The sequence below is a fragment of the Erythrolamprus reginae genome, chromosome 1 (assembly GCF_031021105.1).
Source record: "Erythrolamprus reginae isolate rEryReg1 chromosome 1, rEryReg1.hap1, whole genome shotgun sequence".
Taxonomy (NCBI): Eukaryota; Metazoa; Chordata; class Lepidosauria; order Squamata; family Dipsadidae; genus Erythrolamprus; species Erythrolamprus reginae.
This window is the reverse complement of record NC_091950.1, coordinates 303,182,948-303,202,295: the sequence shown is the minus strand read 5'-3', so window position 1 is coordinate 303,202,295 and position 19,348 is coordinate 303,182,948. Positions and strand designations below refer to the sequence as shown.

At 42.0% G+C, this 19,348-nt stretch overlaps 1 protein-coding gene across 1 annotated transcript; it reads left to right on the top strand.

Annotated features, from left to right (window-relative positions):
- The first annotated feature begins 786 nt into the window (after positions 1-786).
- Positions 787-18,996, top strand: ZUP1 (zinc finger containing ubiquitin peptidase 1). Its single transcript, XM_070733419.1, has 9 exons — positions 787-943; positions 3,140-3,250; positions 6,907-7,016; positions 9,733-9,901; positions 11,869-12,057; positions 13,915-14,083; positions 17,134-17,285; positions 18,361-18,578; positions 18,698-18,996. The coding sequence occupies exons 1-9, from the start codon at positions 868-870 to the stop codon at positions 18,743-18,745; spliced, it is 1,242 nt and encodes a 413-aa protein (XP_070589520.1). The 5' UTR covers positions 787-867; the 3' UTR covers positions 18,746-18,996.
- Positions 18,997-19,348: the final 352 nt, after the last annotated feature.

The window sequence follows — 19,348 nt, the reverse complement described above, 5'->3', positions numbered from 1 at the left end:
TTGTCCCAAAGCTGCGTTTTTTCAACAGGCAACTGGACTTTCTGATTTTTTTGAAGCTTGAGCTGAGGAAGCTTCTTGGATGAGAAGCGAAACGTCTTCAAAGAAAAAACAGAAAGGCCAGTTGCCTCTTGAAAAGTACCTTTGGGACGTTGACTTGAATGTTGCTAATATTTTAATACTGTATTATTTTTTTATTATTTACTAATATTATTTAATATTTTACTAATATTATTAGTAAGATATTTTACTAATGTCAGCAAAATATTAGCAACTATGTAACTACGTGTGCTAATATTTTAATTTATCCACCACCACCGAGAGAACGTAAATATAGAACGTGTCGTCTAGTCTGTATTGACTCTTTCAGTCAACCGGCTTTAACTTTAAACCCGGCGAAGATTTGAAACACGAGTGGTTTTGCTTGCTAAGTTTGTATTGGGCCGCCGCCCACCTACTTCATCCAGAGTGAAAGTCTCCTTTGACAAATAAATAAACAAAGATGTACAACAACCTCGTGAGCAGGAAACCATAGAAACCAGATAGTGACAGCTCCCGTTCTAGACTAGCTAGTGGGCGCACCGACCGAGAAGCTAACGTGTGGGAAACAAGTTTTTGAAAAACAAGTTTCGACGCCAATAGAATAGTTTCGACGTTGCGTTATGAAGGGGACTTAAACACAGGGCGGCAGCATCTTTGCGTAATGAACGTCTGTGCGCGGCGCCTCCGCCCTCCGCTTGCTTAGCGTAGCGGCGCGCATGCGCGCCTTTGCGATTGTTTGGCTGGGTCTTAAAATGGGCGTGGTTTATTTGCAGTCCGAGAAGGAGGAGCCCCTCAGCGCTTTCCCTCCCCCCTCCAAGCGGCGGGATAATGGATGGGTCCAGGAGAGGTCGACCGGGAAGCCCGCCTGCCGGTGCTCGCGCTATTCCCCCGCCTCTCCTTCCCGGTGAGTCAGCGGAGAGGCCTAACTTGCTCGCCTGCGGACGCTACGAGGTTTGGCGGTCTAAAGACCGCGGCTGAGTTCCGTTTGCGGTCTCCCACCACCTCCCAAGCGCTCTACGAGGAAACCGAAACGCCTGCCCGGGGTTGTCGCAGAGATGCAAAGGGGTTGGGGTTGAATTGTTTTTCCCGGGGAGTCTCGGTTTATTTGTTTGTTTAACGGAGCACATGGAGCGGATCCTCCTTTGGCGTCTTTCTAATTGCAACCGGATCTTAGAAAGATAGAAGACTGATGGCAAAAAAAGACCTCATGGTCCATCTAGTCTGCCCTTATACTATTTCCTGTATTTTATCTTAGGATGGATATATGTTTATCCCAGGCATGTTTAAATTCAGTTACTGTGAATTTACCAACCACCTCTGCTGTAAGTTTGTTCCAAGCATCTACTATTCTTTCAGTAAAATAATATTTTCTCACGTTGCTTCTGATCTTTCCCCCAACTAACCTCAGATTGTGCCCCCTTGTTCTTGTGATCACTTTCCTATTGAAAACACTTCCCTCTTTTTAACCTTTTAACATATTTAAATGTTTTGATCATGTCCCCCTTTACCTTCTGTCCTCCAGGCTATACAGATTGAGTTCATGAAGTCTTTCCTGATTAGTTTTATGATTAAGACCTTCCACCATTTTTGTAGCCCATCTTTGGACCCGTTCAATTTTATCAATATCTTTTTGTAGGTGCAGTCTCCAGAACCGAACACAGTATTCCAAATGTCTGCGCTTTTTTCTGCACTTTTAAGCAAAGCGTGCATTAAAAGTGATAATTTGATACCATCTTGATCCGGCCACTAAGGATGAATGTTTTTAATGAGTTTTTTATACTATTTTATACTGTTTTATATGTTGTATACCACACAGAGTCCAGAAGTATAATTAATTAATCAAATAAATAAAATAAAAATAAATAAAATAAAAAGATGGTAGTAGAGGAAGGTTCAAGGTAGTTTCCCTGTTTCCTTCCCCAAATCTAGGTCTTCAAAGTGGCCATAAGGGTATGCAAAGCACCTGCTTACTATTGAGTCTTGACCTTGTATTGTTTTACACAGGATATCCATAGTTCCCATTGACCAGTGGGCACATTTTGCATGATTTATGTATAACTGACCTTGGCACTATATTTCCCATCATTTGTTGAGCTCGTTTCAATGCACATGATGCTCTCTGGTCATCCTGCTTCTTTTCCTACAGCAACTTTGGGAGGTAGATTGATGTGGCTCCAAATCCCGAGTGAGTGTTTGTAACTGAGGATAAACAAAGGCAGTGATGATGAACCTATGGCACATGTGCTACAGGTGGCACACGGAGCCATATGTGAGGGCACTCAAGATGTCCTATGTCAGGTCCAGCACTCGTGTATGCTGGCCAGCTGATTTTTTACATTCTTTTCTTCTGTTTTCTCTTTTCCCAGGCTTCAGGAAAGCCTCTAAAGCCTGGGGACAGCTAAAAACAACCCAGTGGCCCAAAAGAACTTCCAATTGGCCTGTTGGGCCATTTTTTGCTATCCCCAGGCTTCGGGAGGCTTTCCTAAACCCTGGGGAGAGTGAAAAACAGTCCAACGGGCCTACCGGACATCCGGAGTTTTTAGTGAGGCCTGTGTGTTTGTGCAGGGGGTTGTGTGAATGCCCAGAGAAGGACATTGTATTATGGGAATGGGTACATGTGCGTGTGCTATTGCATGTACATGCACCCTTTTGGCACCCAAGACTGAAAGGTTCGCCATCTCCAGTTCTAGTCTCTTTAACTGATACATCCGTCTTGATTCTTTATACAACAAAAATCAAGCATACTGCCCTGTATAGATTAAGTCAACTGCAATTAAAAATGCCAAACTTTGCCAGCTGTTTTTAGTGCTTAGAATATCAGTTCATTTAGGGCCACCATTTTAATTGCCACTACTCTCTGTTTTTGAGTAACACAACTGTGAAAAATAAATATGGCCTTTTCACTTTAAGTGCCATTACTCCAACATGGTAAATCTGTGAAATCTGACTGGGCTTCAAAGCTCTCAAACATTAAACCTGACTTTTAATACAAGTTATGAATTTATGGATTTTGTTTGGAATTGTTTAGTTTCTTTGATTTTTTTCTAGGGATGGCCAGTAAAATCATCATTTATCCTTTAAATGTTTTTTTTCAATACAGAAAGTGGTCCGCCTCTATATGAATGTCCAATATGCCATCTTAGTTGTACCAATTATCTGGTTCTGCAAGAACATGTTGAACTGCACCTGGATGAATGCAGCATTTTAGAAGGTAAAATACATGATTCTAAAATAAGACATGTTATCATTTAAGCATGTTTGGCATGATTTGGAAAGTTTTATCCAACTAAAAACGTTATAAAATAATATGTTGTAATTGGAAAGATATGTCAGTATTTTCAGTTGGCTATTTCTTGTAATACTGTAGAATGAATCTCACAAACACTGAAATACCATACATATAAGATATTCATTTGTATCCAGAGTAAGATGAATAACTGCAACTTAAATAGTTTAAATAATAAAGTGTCATAGGCAGTGGAAAAAAGGCCTCTGCCTCAAAGCTGGGTTTCTTCCCGTGTAGGATTTGGAAATTTCTGGCGACGTTTCGACGAGGTCTCACTCGTCATCTTCAGGCTGGTGTTTTCTGTCCTTGTTCTCAGGCAAAAAGGCCGGCCTTCGGGGATGATGGGGCAGGACTTCCCAGGCGGAAGGCGTGACCCTCTCCGCGGCTTCTTTTTGCCTGGGAGGAGCGGCAAAGTGACGTGGAGGAATGCGAAGCTGAAACCGGGCACTTCGCCGCTCCTGTCCTGGCTAAACCGTGCGGCAACAGATAGGCTTTGGGGTTTTGGCTGGGGGGGGGAGAGGTAGGACCTTCCTATCTCCCCCCCCCCCAGCCAAAAGGAGCGGCGAAGTGACGTGGAGGAATGGAAAGCTGAAACTGGGCGGTTTCAGCTTCCCATTCCTCCACGTCACTTCGCCGCTCCTCTCCTGGCTAAACCGTGCGGCAGGAGACAGGCTTTGAGTTTTTGGCTGGGGGGGAGAAGTAGGACCTTCCTAACTCTCCCCCCAGCCAAAAACACAAAGCCAGGCAGCCCCCAGCCGCCAAAGGAGCCTCCTGATTCTCCCCGCTTCTCTGTCCCGCTCATTGCCCGTGTCCGGCAGAAGCTGCTGCCCGATTGCTCTTGGCCAGCGGGATGCAAAGTGCTGGGGTGGGTGTGGGTGTCCTGACACCCCCCCCCATCCCAATGCTTCGCCTCCCGCTGGGCAAGAGCGCTCGGGTGGCAGCTTCTGCTGGATACGGGCGATGGGTGGGACAGAGGGGCGGGGTTAAGTCTCCTTCGGCTGCTGGGGAACTGCCCGACTTTGTCGTTTTGGCTGCAGCGGGTGCTGTGGTGGGGACCTTTGGGTTTTTGGCAGGGGGGGAAGGTGAAGCACTGGGGTGGCCGGCCCTCCTGCCTCCCCCCCCAGCCAAAAACACAAAGCCAGGCAGCCCCCAGCTGCCAAATCGGGCCGGCAGGGAACAGAGCGGAGCCCACATGGCTGTGCTCCATGACAGGGACCACCGGCCGGCCTGCTGGGCCGGTGGGGGATGCAACGGAGCCCATGTGGCTGGGCTCCGCAACAGAGACCCGGTGGGGAGGAGAGCGGAGCCCACATGGCTGGGCTCCGCGACAGACACCGCCAGCCAGCTGATCAGGCCGGTGTAGAAATGGGCGGAGCCCACATGGCCGGGCTCCGCGGCGGCTGCCTGCTGGGCTGGTAAGAGGGGGAACGGAGCCCACTTGGCTGGGCTCCGCAATGGAGACCGCCGGCCTGCCTAGCGGGCTGAGAGGGAGGTGGAATACGGGAGGAGGAGGGAGGCACTGAACCTCCTGCCTTTCCCCCCCCCCCCCGCCAAACCCCCAAATGTCTACACATTGTAGCAGCTGCCGCAAGAGGCTTCCCCGCCCCTCGCGCTCTTTCCCGGCTGTTTTAAAAGGTGACAGCCCGGCTGCGGGGCTTCTTGGCGGCCTCCCAACGCCGAACCCAGAAGTTCGGGTTTGCCGTTTGGGTTCAGGAGGCTGCTGGGAAGCCCCACCGCCCGGCTGTCACCTTTTAAAACAGCCGGGGGGCTTGCCAGCAGCCTCCCGAACGCCGAACCCGGAAGTTCGGGTTTGGCGTTCGTAACACGAAAAAAGTTCGTAAGAAGAGGCAAAAATTTTCTGAACCCCGGGTTCGTATCTCGAGTTGTTCGTAAGACGAGGAGTTCGTATTTATTTATTTATTCAATTTTTATGCCGCCCTTCTCCTTAGACTTGAGGTACCACTGTACTTCTTTTCTTAAATAGGCAAATATATTTATACTGCTCAAAAAAATAAAGGGAACACTCAAACAACACATCCTAGATCTGAATGAATGAAATATTCTCATTGAATATTTTGTTCTGTACAAAGTTGAATGTGCACAACACCATGTGAAATTTATTGTCAATCAGTGTTGCTTCCTAAGTGGACAGTTTGATTTCACAGAGGTTTGATTTACTTGGAGTAATATTGTGTTGTTTAAGTGTGCCCTTTATTTTTTTGAGCAGTGTATATTTTTAAATTGTTCTGCCCAGGAAATGTGTGATGAATCTTTCCCTGTAAAAAGGATACATAAATGCCATGCTATGTCTCCAGAAATTGTATAGAATTATTCAGTTCAAAACAACCGTACAAACTTTTCTTCTGGAAAAGGAGAAAGTGTTATACACATCGCTTGTTTTCCTTCTTCTGGCATCCACTATTGTCCTCCCCACACAGTTGCGCTGAAGCTTTCTCAATTCTAGGACAGAGTTTCAGAGACTATAAGGGAAAGATAAATTCCTGCATTCTTCCTTTGTTAGTTGGAATGTTGATCTCATTGTGGATGATAACTCAGCATTACTTATGATTTAAGAGTTAAGTCCCAGGCATGAGGATTATGCACCTTAGAAACAAACAAAGCAGTTATGGCTAGAAAGAAATACATCCTGTAAGTTAATAACTGTACTCCAAGCAAAAATTATTGGTAGTATAGTTTACTAATCAAGTAAAACAGTTTGTATATATGAAATATGTGGGATGATTTCAATTTATTATTTCTATGATGAATAGTACCTAGAGTTTGATATAAGATAAGCAGCTATGTGAATGTTTTAAATAAATACATACAATTATTTGAATTGTATTGTTATATCTGTATGAATGTCATATGCACAAATAGGATTTTAATTCCTAAGTCCTACATGGCTTAGGACCAGACTATCTTAGGGACCATCTCCTGCCACATACTTCCCAGAGAGCAATAAGATCTGATATGGTCGGGCTTCCCTGGGTCCCGTCGACTAAGCAATGCAGGTTGGCGTGGCCCCGGAGGAGGGCCTTCTCTGTGGCTGCTCTAGTTCTATGGAACCAACACCCCCCCCCCCCCCCCCCCGCGATGTCCATATTGCTTGCACCCTACTGGCCTTCCGAAAAGCAATGAAAACCTGGTTTTTCCGGCAGGCCATGAATACTACCATCTATCACTGCTGAATTGGGTTGATAGGTTAGATATCTACGTATGTTGGTTGATTAGATTGTTGTGGGTTTTATTGTTGAGGATTTTATTATTTTATTGTTTTATTATTTTAATGTTTAGTTTTAATATTAATATTGACTTCTTCTATTATTGTATTATATTGTGTTTTATATTGTTGTAAACCACCCTGAGTCCCACAGGACTGGGCAGCATAGAAGTCAATCAATCAATCAAATAAATAAATAAATAAACAAATAAATTCTGTGCCTCAGTGAATAAAGGTTAATTCTATGTAAGCATACATAGAATTATGCTGCAAAATTGAAACTAAATGTTGCTGAAATTATATGTGTATTTCAATATTTTGAAATACATTAAAGCGTCCATATTTTTTGACATAATAGGAAGAAACTTGAATGATCTAGAATTCGCACAGCATCTTCAAAATGAAGAAGATAGGCAAAGAAGAACTGAAACTGCAAGACAAGAAAAGGAAGATTTCCAAAAGTTGCAAGTATGATATTACTCTTTTAAGTCTGTGTTTGACAGATCTTCTGACTAAATAAAGAGAGAAAGTACATGTGCAGTAAGTATGAGTACCTATTTATTCTTCATAGGTAAACAGGTTGATCTTTGAAAGCAACTGATTAAGGTACAGGTCTGTTTCATAAAAGAACCCCCTTATCAAAACAGGTCTGGGTTGCGTCAGTTCCTGGATGGGAGACCATTCAGAAATCTCACGAATCATGATGGAAGAAAGGCAGTATATAAAAGACTACATGCACTTTTAAAGTTACTACATTACATGGGTGGTTGATTTTTTTCCACCCACAGTTGTTCGTACAACACTTCTTCAATCAGAATAGAGGTAGAAGGGATTTTGAAGATGATCTAGTCCACCGCCCTGCTCAAGTAGGAGATTATACCACAGATGAAATCCAGCCGGTTGTCACTGGTTTACCCAAACCATTGTCACTGGTTTACCCAAATTTCTTAGGCAGTTCAGAAAACTGGTTAAAAACAAAGTGCAATAGGTTTCTTTCCCCCTCACCCATCTCCCCTTCCCTCCCTCCCCCCCCTCCCTAAAGTTATTAGCTCCACTTAATACTTGCATTGCAAGAATAAAGCCCTACATTAAGTAAATAAACAACAGAAACTGACAGGATTAGGGGAAGGAAACTAATCAAACACCCATCTAGTGATGTGATTAACCTCTTTCCTTCAAGAAGGACAAGATTACAAACATTTTCATTATAAGGGCTATTAAATAACACTTCTGTGATCGGCTGATACTCCCTGGAGTTTCCCAAGATCTTTTGTAGCTGTTGCAATGTTGGCTACTACTTGTTTCTTCTTGGGGAAAAACATACAGGAGGGGACAATGATGCAACTTGAGCTGTGAATGCATGTATGGTCCAGCCAGTTGTATTACTTCTGCTGTGCACCCAATTTTAGAACATAGAATAACAGAGTTGGAAGGGTTAATGGCTTTGGGCAGCACACCTAGGTTTTCAGTTACCTTGAGCAGCTGCTCTTAATGTCCCTCCCAGTTGCTGCATTTGCTTTGGGGTAGACTTTTTTTTTTTTAATGGAATGGCTGTTTTAAATTTTCTGCATTGTTTTAGTGGTTTCTCTCACTGTCCTTTTGGGGTGTACTTCCCTCGCTCTTTTTGAAAGCCTCTGGTGATGGAGCACCCACAACTTCTGAAGGCAAGCTATTTCATTGATTGATTACCGTAGTCTTAGAAAATTTCTCCTTATCCCTAGGTTCCTTGTACCTTTTGGTGCTTTGGAAAATAGATTGACTCCCTCATTTTTGTAGGAGCCTCTCAAATTTCCTGACAGAACAATTAATCAGTTGAACAACTTGCCTCCAGAAGTTATAAACGCTCCAACATTGGTAGTTTTTAAGAAGTGATTGGGTAACCATTTGTCTGAAGTGGTGTGTTGTTGGACTAGAAGACCTCCAAGGTCCTCTCCAATTCTGTTATCCTATTCTACTTTAAATATTGGAACAGTGCTATTTTTATTTTTATTTTTGAAAATAGTTTATTAAGTTTTAAATGGTACAATGGGAAAGGGGGAGGAGGGGAACATAAAGTCAAGAGGATGCAGGAAAATAAAAATATTGTTACATATTAATGCATAATGATACCGTATGCCTTAAAGTATACAGAAGGTTGTCTTTGCCATTGAGATAAGTATCTTGTTGTCCATGTTACATTTCATAACATATGCATTAAAGTATATATACATACTACCTGGTAATAGGTAAGTAAGATTGATTTATACAAAGGAAAGGAAAAGCGAGAGAATTTAAAAGTAAGAGGAACGGTGCTATTTTATTGTGCTATTTTATTGAGAGTTGGACTAAGGAGAAATTTCCTAAGGGTGAGACCAATCAAGTTGGCCATGTCCACCCAGTCACAAAACCAAGCCACACTCACAGTCCCAGTAGGGAAAATTTTTGGATTTCACCACTGCCCTATACCATTTCTGTCCAGTCTTTTCTTAAACATTTCCAGTAATGAAGAGCCTGCTTCTGAAGGCAAGCTGTTGCACTGGTTAATTGTCTAGCTGATAGGAAGTTTTTTCCTTAATTCCTTCCTTAATTGCTTCTTTCCTTGATTAGTTTTCATCCATTGTTTCTTGTCTTGCCTTCTAGTGCTTTGGAAAATAAGTTGACCCACTCTTGGCGGCAGCCCTTTAAATACTAGAATACTGGTATCATGTCACACCCTAGTTCTTCTTTTCTCTAGAATGACCATATCCAATTCCTGCAACCGTTCATATTTTTTTCTCTCTCCAGGCCCTTAATCATCTTACTTGCTCTTCTTTGCACTTTTTCCAAAGCCTGAACATATTTTTTTGTAATGTGGTGAGCAAAACTGGATGCAGTATTAAGTTGATCTCTTGATTTATTAATAAAGAGGTAAGGCAAGATTTTTTTCTGCCAAAGCTCTCTGTAGAATGTTGATGTACTTTCCAAACATAGCCATCTACAAATAAAAATGCACTGAAGCCTTATGCAGTTGAATACTAGTTGGTAATTCAGCAATAAGTGTTCCTAGCTATTTGTAGCCCAATACCTCAAGTTGTTTCTAGAAAATCATTCCTAGTGTGATGCAATCCTGGATTCCATTCAATGTGATTAGTGCTAAGGCAGTAGGGAAGCTATGATCCAAGACATCAGCAGTACTCACCCTTAAAATATATTTTGTCCACCACAGAGACAATATGGTTTAGATGGTTCTGGAGGGTACAAGCAACAGTCACTAAAAGCCATGACAAAAGAAGTAGATTTTGGAAGAATGCAACCATCTGAATATCACAGGAAAAAAGCTGATATGTTGGAATCTCTGGCTTTAGGCATTGATGATGGAAAGACAAAGACTTCAGGTTAGTAAGTTCTTGCTTCAAAACCTGACTCAGATGTCTAAAAGGGATTATTTAAATAGTCATTCATTGAATATTGTGATACTGTATAGTATTGACTCATTTAAGAAATCACTGGGTTTTTTCTTGCACTCTCAACTTAACACAGTACGAACCATATTAAGGATAGTGCTATCAAAAGTATTAACCCCTTGGAGATATAATTGTTGCCTTCAGATAAAATAAAATGTATATCTTAGTTTTTCGTTTGATAGTCATGTTTATAGTCTTTCTTCCTCTGAAGAAAGAACTCATTTCTCTTTCTCGTTATAGGAACAGTGTCATTACTGTCAGGTTGTATGGTAGGCTCAATATTCATCTGGAAAGTTTTTCCCTCGTGCCTAGTCTCTTTAATCAGCTACTTCTCATGTAGGAATTATCTTCTGGCGCACGAATCTCAGCGACCGGTTAGGTCCCACAGAGTTGGCTTTCTCCGGGTCCCGTCAACTAAACAATGTCGTTTGGTGGGACCCAGGAGAAGAGCCTTCTCTGTGGTGGCCCCGACCCTCTGGAACCACCTCCCCCCAGATATCAGAGTTGCCCCCACCCTCCTTGCCTTTCGCAAGCTCCTTAAAACCCACCTCTGTCGTCAGACATGGGGGAATTGAAATTTTTCCCTTCCCCCTAGGCTTATAGAATTTATACATGGTATGCTTGTATGTATGATTGGTTTTTTAAATTGGGATTTTTTAGATTGCTTTTTAATATTAGATTTGTTTACATTGTCTTTTTTATTGTTAGCCGCCCCGAGTCTTCGGAGAGGGGCGGCATACAAATCTAATAAGTAAGTAAGTAAGTAAGTAAGTAAGCAAGCAAGCAAGCAAGCAAGCAAGCAAGCAAGCAAGCAAGCAAGCAAGCAAGCAAGCAAGCAAGCAAGCAAGCAAGCAAGCAAGCAAGCAAGCAAGCAAGCAAGCAAGCAAGCAAGCAAGCAAGCAAGCAAGCAAACAAACAAACAAACAAACAAACAAACAAATAAACAAATAAATAAATAAATCTTATTATAAGGGTTTATGTTTGAAGACACATCCATAGGCAAAAGCACTTAGAATTATATACCACTTCATGCCCTACATCAGTGATGGCAAACCTTTTTTCCCTCGGGTGCCAAAAGCACCCGTATGTATGCTATTGCACATGTGTGTTCCCACACCCATAATTCAATGCCCACCACACACCCTGCCCCCCAGTGCATGTGACCCCCATCCCGTGCATGTGCACATGACCCCCCACTCCCCCGTTTCCTGACTTTTGGTGGGCCCGGTAGATCAGAAGCTTTCTTGGAGCCTGGGGAGGGTGAAAACAGCCTCCCCCATTCCCCTGGAGTCCAAAAACGTCCTCCCAGAGCCTACGCATGAGCTAAAAATCAGCTCGCCGGTGCACATATGCACACGAGCTAAACTAGGGCAATGACTTGCATGCCGGAAGATATAGCTCCGTGTACCACAGGTGGCACGTGTGCTATAGGTTTGCCCTCGTGGCCCTAAGTGGTTTACAGAGTCAGCATATTGTCCCCAACAATCTGGGTCTTCATTTTACCGACCTCGGAAGGATGGAAGGCTGAGTCAACCTTGAGCCAGTAAGAATTGAATTCCTGGTAGTGAGTTGAATTAGTCTGCAATACTGCATTCTAACCATTGCGTTACCGCAGCTCTCTAGTCTGGACCTGAAGTATTATTCTAAAAGATTTGTGTTATGTAAGCAATATAAAGATTTTTAGAATTGTTTGCAGTAGGAGTTGGATTACAACATGGATGGATACATCTTTAGAAAACCTGAAAGGCCTGGTTGAGAACAGATAATGAATCTATGCAGGTGCTAAAAGTCAACACTGGCTTGACTATCAGGTCATATCTTTTAAACTTGCATAATTGAATAATTTGTAAATAAGGCTAATCCAATATTTCCCTATTTCCATCTTTTTTTCAAACTAGGAATCACTGAAGCATTGTGCCAGTACTATCAGAATGAATGCAAAGATATAAAGCACGTATGGCTCTCTACAGGAGTGGATCACTTTCACTGTTCTTTTGGAGACAAAGGCTGGGGTTGTGGTTATCGGAATTTTCAAATTCTGTTTTCATCTCTTTTGAGAAATAACTCCTATAAAGACAGCTTGAAAGGTTTGTACTTTATTACATAGTTTTCATTGTAATTAAAAGCAACCGTCGCTTCGAGAAGGGTGGCATAGAAATATAATAAGTAAATAATAAATAAATAAATCTATGTCAGACTAAATTTGCCTAGGGTCCACTGTGATTTAGTATTGTTTTGATTCTGAGATAGGGAACATTTAATTTTGGAAAATTTCTCAATATTCATAAAGGTTTTTCAGGAAGAAATCACTTCCCATCTCCGACCTGTCAGTATGTAGATGTTCCCAGTTATGATATGATCTTAGCATACTATTGTGATACCTGTTGAAGGTAATTGAGTAATAGCAAGAGACAATACTTGAAAAGAAAGGGAATCTTTTAAGTTGGAACTTGTTTTGTTCAGTCCCGAGGTGGGTTCCTGCCAGTGCAGTCCGGTGCGCTGCTCTGATAGTGGCCCACCAAATTGCGCAATTTTGGCATGACAGCTCCGGTGCTGTCTTTGCCGGTCCGTGAGCCGCCATCTTTTTTTTTTCTTATTTTGGAGGATTTTTCAACTCTCTGCACATGCACAGAAGGAAAATGGTCCTTCTGCACATGCGCAGAAGCAAAATCGCGCTAGGGGATGCATGCGTGTGAGACGTCATGATGCGCATGCAGCGGACCAGTAGAAAGGTCAGAGGAACCCACCTTGATTCAGTTGCATCCAGAGCCTGCAGACATGCAACTCTTCTGGAACGACATCAAATTTTAGATTTTCCACATTTCTTTAACAGTGCGAGGATGCTATTTAATACTAAACTTTTACAATATTTTATACTATTGTCCTTACTGATGTAAATGGCCAGAAACTAGAAGACAGCAGTCTAGTCTTGCCTTAAGCATGAAAGCTGACTGGATGACCTTGAGCTAGTCGCATTCTCTCTCAGCCCAACCCACCTCACAGGATTGCTGTAGGGAAAATAGGAGGACGTAGTATTATATATGTTTACACTTCAAATTGTTTTTAAAAAAATAAAGGGATTTTAAAAATCTAAATAATAGTTTGCAACTACTACTGCAGTACATAAAGAATTGAAATAATTAGGCATTAATTCAAAATATTAATGATAAAACCCTGGTGGAACAAATTGGATTTGAAGAACTTTTTAAATGCAAGTAAGGTGGTCATTTCCCTCAGTTCTTTAAAAAGTGCATCCCGGAGGTCGTTTTGAACCAAAGAAAAACAAAGCAGAAAACAAAAAACTGATAAACACCATCATTTTTGCAGCCCTTTTCTCAATTTCCCATTCCTGGATTAACAAACAAGAATAATCTGCCATCAACCTACATATTTTTAGAGATAGCACTTCGCATACCATTTTTGAAAGGGGAAGACCTTGTCCCTATAGATCTTTTCCAGTCTCAATCCAATAGAAATTTCCTGTCTTTGATACTATGCCTATTGACAGATATATCTATCAACTTACAACAGTTTGTTTAGTGACTGTTTGGAGTTACAACGCCACTGAAAAAACGGACGTGACCATTTTAACATCTTCATGGTTATGTGATCAAAAGTCAAATGCATGGCCAATGGCTACAGTGTCCCAGATTTTGGGGACCTTCTGACAAGAGAAATTCAATTAACAACCATGTTACTAATGTAATAACTGCAATAATTCACTTAACAGCTGTGGCAAGAAATGTAAACATGGGGCAAGATTCACTTAAACAACTGTCACTTAGCAACTAGAAATTTTGGGCTTAATTGTGATTGTAAGTGAAGTATTACCTGTATTTTCCAAACTAAGGACTGACCCATTTCACAATCTCGGAGAACAAAAATATTGTGAATTCAAAATTTCCTTTTGAAATGTTTTAAATGTTATCCACTTTCTTGTTTAGATATTTCATCGGTTCCTTGTATTCCAAAAATACAAACACTAATTGAAGATGCATGGAAAGAAGGTTTTGATCCCCAAGGAGCTTCTCATTTCAACAGCAGATTACAAGGAACTAAAGCATGGATAGGCGCATGTGAAATTTATTCACTCTTAACTTTTCTCAGGCTAAAGTAAGTGTTGACTATCAAGGAAATCTTAGTTCTGAGATTTATTTGAATAGTATCCAATACTAAAGATAAGAAAAATTTCTGTCATTTTTATTTATTATGAACTGTATATTTTCAGTTCATTAATAATTGAAGAATTAAAAAAAAATAGTTGAAAAAGCAATACAGTGATACCTCATCTTACGAACTTAATTGGTTCCGGGACGAGGTTCGTAAGGTGAAAAGTTCGTAAGATGAAATAATGTTTCCCATAGGAATCAATGGAAAAGCCAATAATGCGTGCAAATGGAAAACTCACCCCTTTTGCCTCATTACTGCCGGCATTCAGATCGTTCAGGGGTGGGGAGAGGGGGGGAGACGGGGGGGGGGGGAGAGAGACAGTGCAGGCTGCCCGGAGGGAGCCTCGTGGGTGGATTGGGTAGACAGTTACTGTCCGGCTGCAATGACTCGAAGGGAAGGGAGGGAAAAGTTTGGAGAAGTCCTTGCCGGATTCGCGCTGCGCCGCCACCCTCAACTTCAAGCAGAAATCTCTCTCCTCCCTCCCTCCTCCTCCTCTTCCTCCTCCTCCCGTATTCCGCCTCCCTCCCAGCCACATTCGCCTTCCTCCACCGCCAGCGGCATCCAGCTCCTCCTCTTCTCGCTTTACAAGATGACAGCTAGGCGGCGGCACGGAGGCTGGAGGCGGCGGGTGTGTGCGGAAGAGGTCCGCAGGAGAACTGGGGGGAGCTGCGGTGCCTAGACACCTGCCTGCAGCAAAGGCACCCCGCGACCACCACCTTTGCCCCCAGAGGAACGACCCCAGCCCACGCCTTCTGCTTGCTCTCCTGGGGGCCTCCGCAAAGATCACCTTCGGGAGCTTTCCAGCCAGGTCCCTTCCACAGGGCGGTGGCCGTGGCTCCCCCCAGTTCTCCCATGGACCTCTTCCACACACCCCCCGCCGCCCCCACCCTCCGTGCCGCCGCCCCTCTGTCATTTTGCAGAGAAGCGAGAAGAGGAGGAGGAGCTGGATGCTGGTGGTGGCGGAGGAAGGCGAATGCGGCCCGGAGGCTGGGAGGGAGGTAGAATACCGGAGAAGGAGGGAGCCAGCCTCCACACTTTTCTTTCGGCGGAGGAGGTAAGTGGCCAGAGAAAGGGATCAATGTAAAAGCACCGCTGGGCTCGGAACGACTTTGGCCAATTAGCTCCTCCGAAAGAAAAGCGTGGACGCTGCCTCCCTCCTCCCGTATTCCGCCTCCCTCCCAGCCCGCTAGGCAGGCCGACGGTCTCCGTTGCGGAGCCCAGCCATGTGGGCTCCGTTCCCCCTCTTACCAGCCCAGCAGGCAGCCGCCGCGGAGCCCGGCCATGTGGGCTCCGCCCCTCTCCTCACCGGCCCGATCAGCTGGCCGGCGGTCTCTGTCACGGAGCACAGCCATGTGGGCTCTGCTCTGTTCCCTGCCGGCCCGATTGAGGGGCCGGCCGTCTCCGCCATGGAGTCCAGCCCCGTGGGCTCCGTTACATCTTCCGCTGCCAGCCAGGCCATGCTGGCGGCAGCGCAACAAAGAGGAGCATTCGCCTAGCAAGAGCGCTCTTCTGCCGGCCACGAGCAAGGGGCGGGGAAGCCTCTTGCAGCAGCTGCTACAGCGGAGACATTTGGGGTTTTGGCTGGGGGGGGAAGACAGGAGGTCCGGCGCTTAACCCCGCCCCTCTGTCCCACCCATCGCCCACATCCGGCAGAGCTGCCTCCTGCCTGCCCCCGCTCTTCTGCCGTCCACAGGCGATGGGTGGGACAGATAATTGAATTTAATAATTTTCTGATCTGCCTCCAGGAAAATACAGACAACAAAGATTAAAAATAATTGTTCCTTATGAACTGGTGTGGATCTTTCATTTCATCTCTACCTAAGTGATAACAAATAAAAACATAATAAAAATAGAATAGAATAGATTGGACCCAAAAATAATTTGTCTTGATGCACATGCTCTCAGCATATATAAAAGAAAAGATAGGTTTGTCAAGAATTATAAGGCACAACACATAATGGTAGTCCGGATACAATAAGCAATCAAATTATATTAAGAACCAGTCAATATAAATTGTAAGGATACAAGCATCAAAGTTACAGTCATAGTCATTTTGTAGAAGATAGGTGATGGGAATGATGAGAAGGTTAATAGTAGTACAAATTTAGGAAATAGTTTGACAGTGTTGAGGGAATTATTCATTTAGCAAAGTGATGGCATTCTAGAAAAAAATGTTTTTGTGTCTAGTTGTTCCTGGTGTGTGGTGCTCTATAGCGTTGTTTTGAGTGTAGGAGTTGAAGCAGTTTGTGTCTCCAGGATGTGAGGTTTCTGTAAATATTTTCACAGCCTTCTTTTGACTTGAATAACAAGAATAAAATTAAAAAAAATATGAGAGCCAGTTTGGTATAGTAGTTAAGGTGCTGCTCCAGAATCTAAGAGACACTGAGTTCTAGTCCCACCTTATACATCAAAGCTGGCTGGGGTGACTTTAGGCAATTCGCTCTTTATCAGCCCAGCCTATGTCACAGGGTTAGTGTTGGGGAGAAAATAGGAGGAAGGAAGGATTATTAAATATGTTCACTGCCTTGAGTTTCTTACAAAGTGAAAAAGGCAGAACAAATATGTATTAATTATACCTCCTTCTGTGCCTTTGTTTTCTGCATGGGTCTGGTGAACAACAGTGACCTTAGGCTAATTCTGCACTTAATCCCTCATCCCTGTCAAGTTGGCTGCTTTCCAACATGTCTCCCATCCTGTTTTTTCTCCCTTCAAATAGTTCCCTACCAAATTACTAGAAGCGGGAGACAGGATGAATCAGAACTCTTTCCAAATAGAAAAATGAATTGTCCACAGTCTCTTTACAGAGCTCTTATCATTTAGAAATAAAAATTAAAACTGTCATTTGTATGGTTTTATGTATCCTGCATAGCAACTAAACTTAACCATTGAATATCGTTGACTTTGTAGATTTTTAATCGAAAGGCAGAATTATGTGCATAGAATTTTGAAGCGATGACATTTATTATCTGGCTACATCTTAATTTAATTTATAGGTGTCAAATCATTGACTTTCATCAGCCTACTGGCTCTTCCGGTACACACCCTCGTTTGTTTGAATGGATATTAAACTATTATTCTTCAGGGAAAGATAGCAATGGAAAGGTTATGAGTACTTCGAAGCCACCAATTTATCTGCAGCACCAAGGTCAGTAGAACTCTGTCCCAGATTATTTTTATAAAATATTTCTGAAAATAAAGTTCCATTCTAGTAATTTATTCTTCGTGACAATTCTTTTACATAGTATGTGAATCATACTTCATGTTGGAAGCAAAGAATCTGGAGTATTCAAATTTCAATGTTTTAAAAGTTAACATCGCAAATATTCTTGTAGTATTTCAGCTAACAGCATCGCCTAAGTCAGGAACAATATTTTGCATTTAATCATATCTGCAGAAAATGGAATTTAAGTATTTTTTATCTTCCTTCTCTTTGACCTTCACCCTGTAGAATAGCATTCAAAGGCTAAGAAAATTGGCCTTTGCCTGAAAATTATTGTGCAATCCTAGAACATCTTTTTTTTAAAAAAAATTAAACTTTGCTCTTGGAATAATTTGTTCAGGTGCATATCGTGTTTGCTGTGCTGTGTCACCATTAACATAGTAAAACAGTCTTTTTCTTGGTGCACTTCATGATTTCTTACAAAGCTTTGAATATGTTCATAGAGTTGAGAGACTCTTCAACTTAAAATCTGTTTACTTTTTTTGAGGGATTGATGAAGTTTAAGTTTAAGTTTAAATTTAATCAGATTTGTATGCCGCCCCTCTCCGCAGACTCGGGGCGGCTCACAGCAACAGCAACACAATGTACAACAAATCCAATATTTAAATTAATTTTAAAAACCCCACAAGTTAAAACCAATCATACACACTAGCGTACCATACATAAATTTTATAAGCCTAGGGAGAAGGAACATGTCAATTCCCCCATGCCTGATAACAGGCCTGAAGACCTCTTGAACTGCCTTCCAGTTCTGAACATATTCTGAACACTTGTGTAATTACATTGTAATTTATTACATGCATGATATGGTGTTATTAGCAGCTTTAAACATAATTTGATGGGAATCATTTCCTGAGAATAATCATGTAAGTGGCTTTGTTCCAAAAACAAGATGCTTAGATAAGCAGCAGTTCATTATGGCTCATTTGTGTTAAGAGGTTTGTAATTCTTGTTTACATGTATACTATGCATTAATATGTAATTTTGGCATTGAAACTAGGTCATAGTCGTACTGTTGTTGGAATTGAGGAAAGAAAAAACAAAAGTTTATGTCTAGTAATATTTGATCCTGGCTGCCCTTCAGAAGAAATGCAAAAACTCTTAAAAGGCATTGATGGGAATAATCTAAAATTATTTCGAAGACTTCCAGGAAGCTTAAAGCATAAGCAGTATCAAATAGTGTCTGTGGATGGTGTGCTGACAGAAGAGGAAAAAGTTGTAAGTATTGCAGAACACAATCACTTGATTAATTTTTATTGAATTAGAATAAATATGTTTCTTTTAATTGCTGTACTGTACTGCACTAACTTACCTATTTTGTGTCTCCCATTTACAAGGCACGTAGACAGGCTTCTCAATTCTTCATAGCACAGAAAATTCCTTGAAAATAAGAATATCTGAAAAGTGAAGGAAATTGAAGACTGTAAAGGAGATCTGTTTATACAGGTCGTTGAGTGATGTACATAGCAATAAATATTGAAATACTTAATTCTTATGTATAATTCTTGCATGATGTTGAATTACAAATATTATTTCCAATGTTACTATGTCATTACAGCCATTTTTGGTTTTTTTACTTGGATTGGATGTGCGTTTTCAGTCTACATGAACATTAAACTGATCTCTGTTCTCAGTATTCTAGGGGGAAGCAAATATTTTTTTGTAACTACTATGAGTCCAAATCAAGACTATTCATAACTGTCAGGTTTCAAAATCAGTCTCACATCTTAATTTTCAATAGCAGGAGAAACAAAAGTGCTTTAAACTGCTATTGCTAACAAGAAGATGTATTTGAAAATTAACCTAGTAGCAACAGAAATTACATCCTACTTTTCACTGGTTATCATGATTATAATGTTCTGTTTCTCCAGATCACAGTTCATGTATATCTTATTTAATTAAATATATTGGGGGGGGGGGTTCCCCTCAAGATTATTTTTCATGGATGTAATAACCATTCAGGATCTTAAACCTGAGTCTTAATCGCG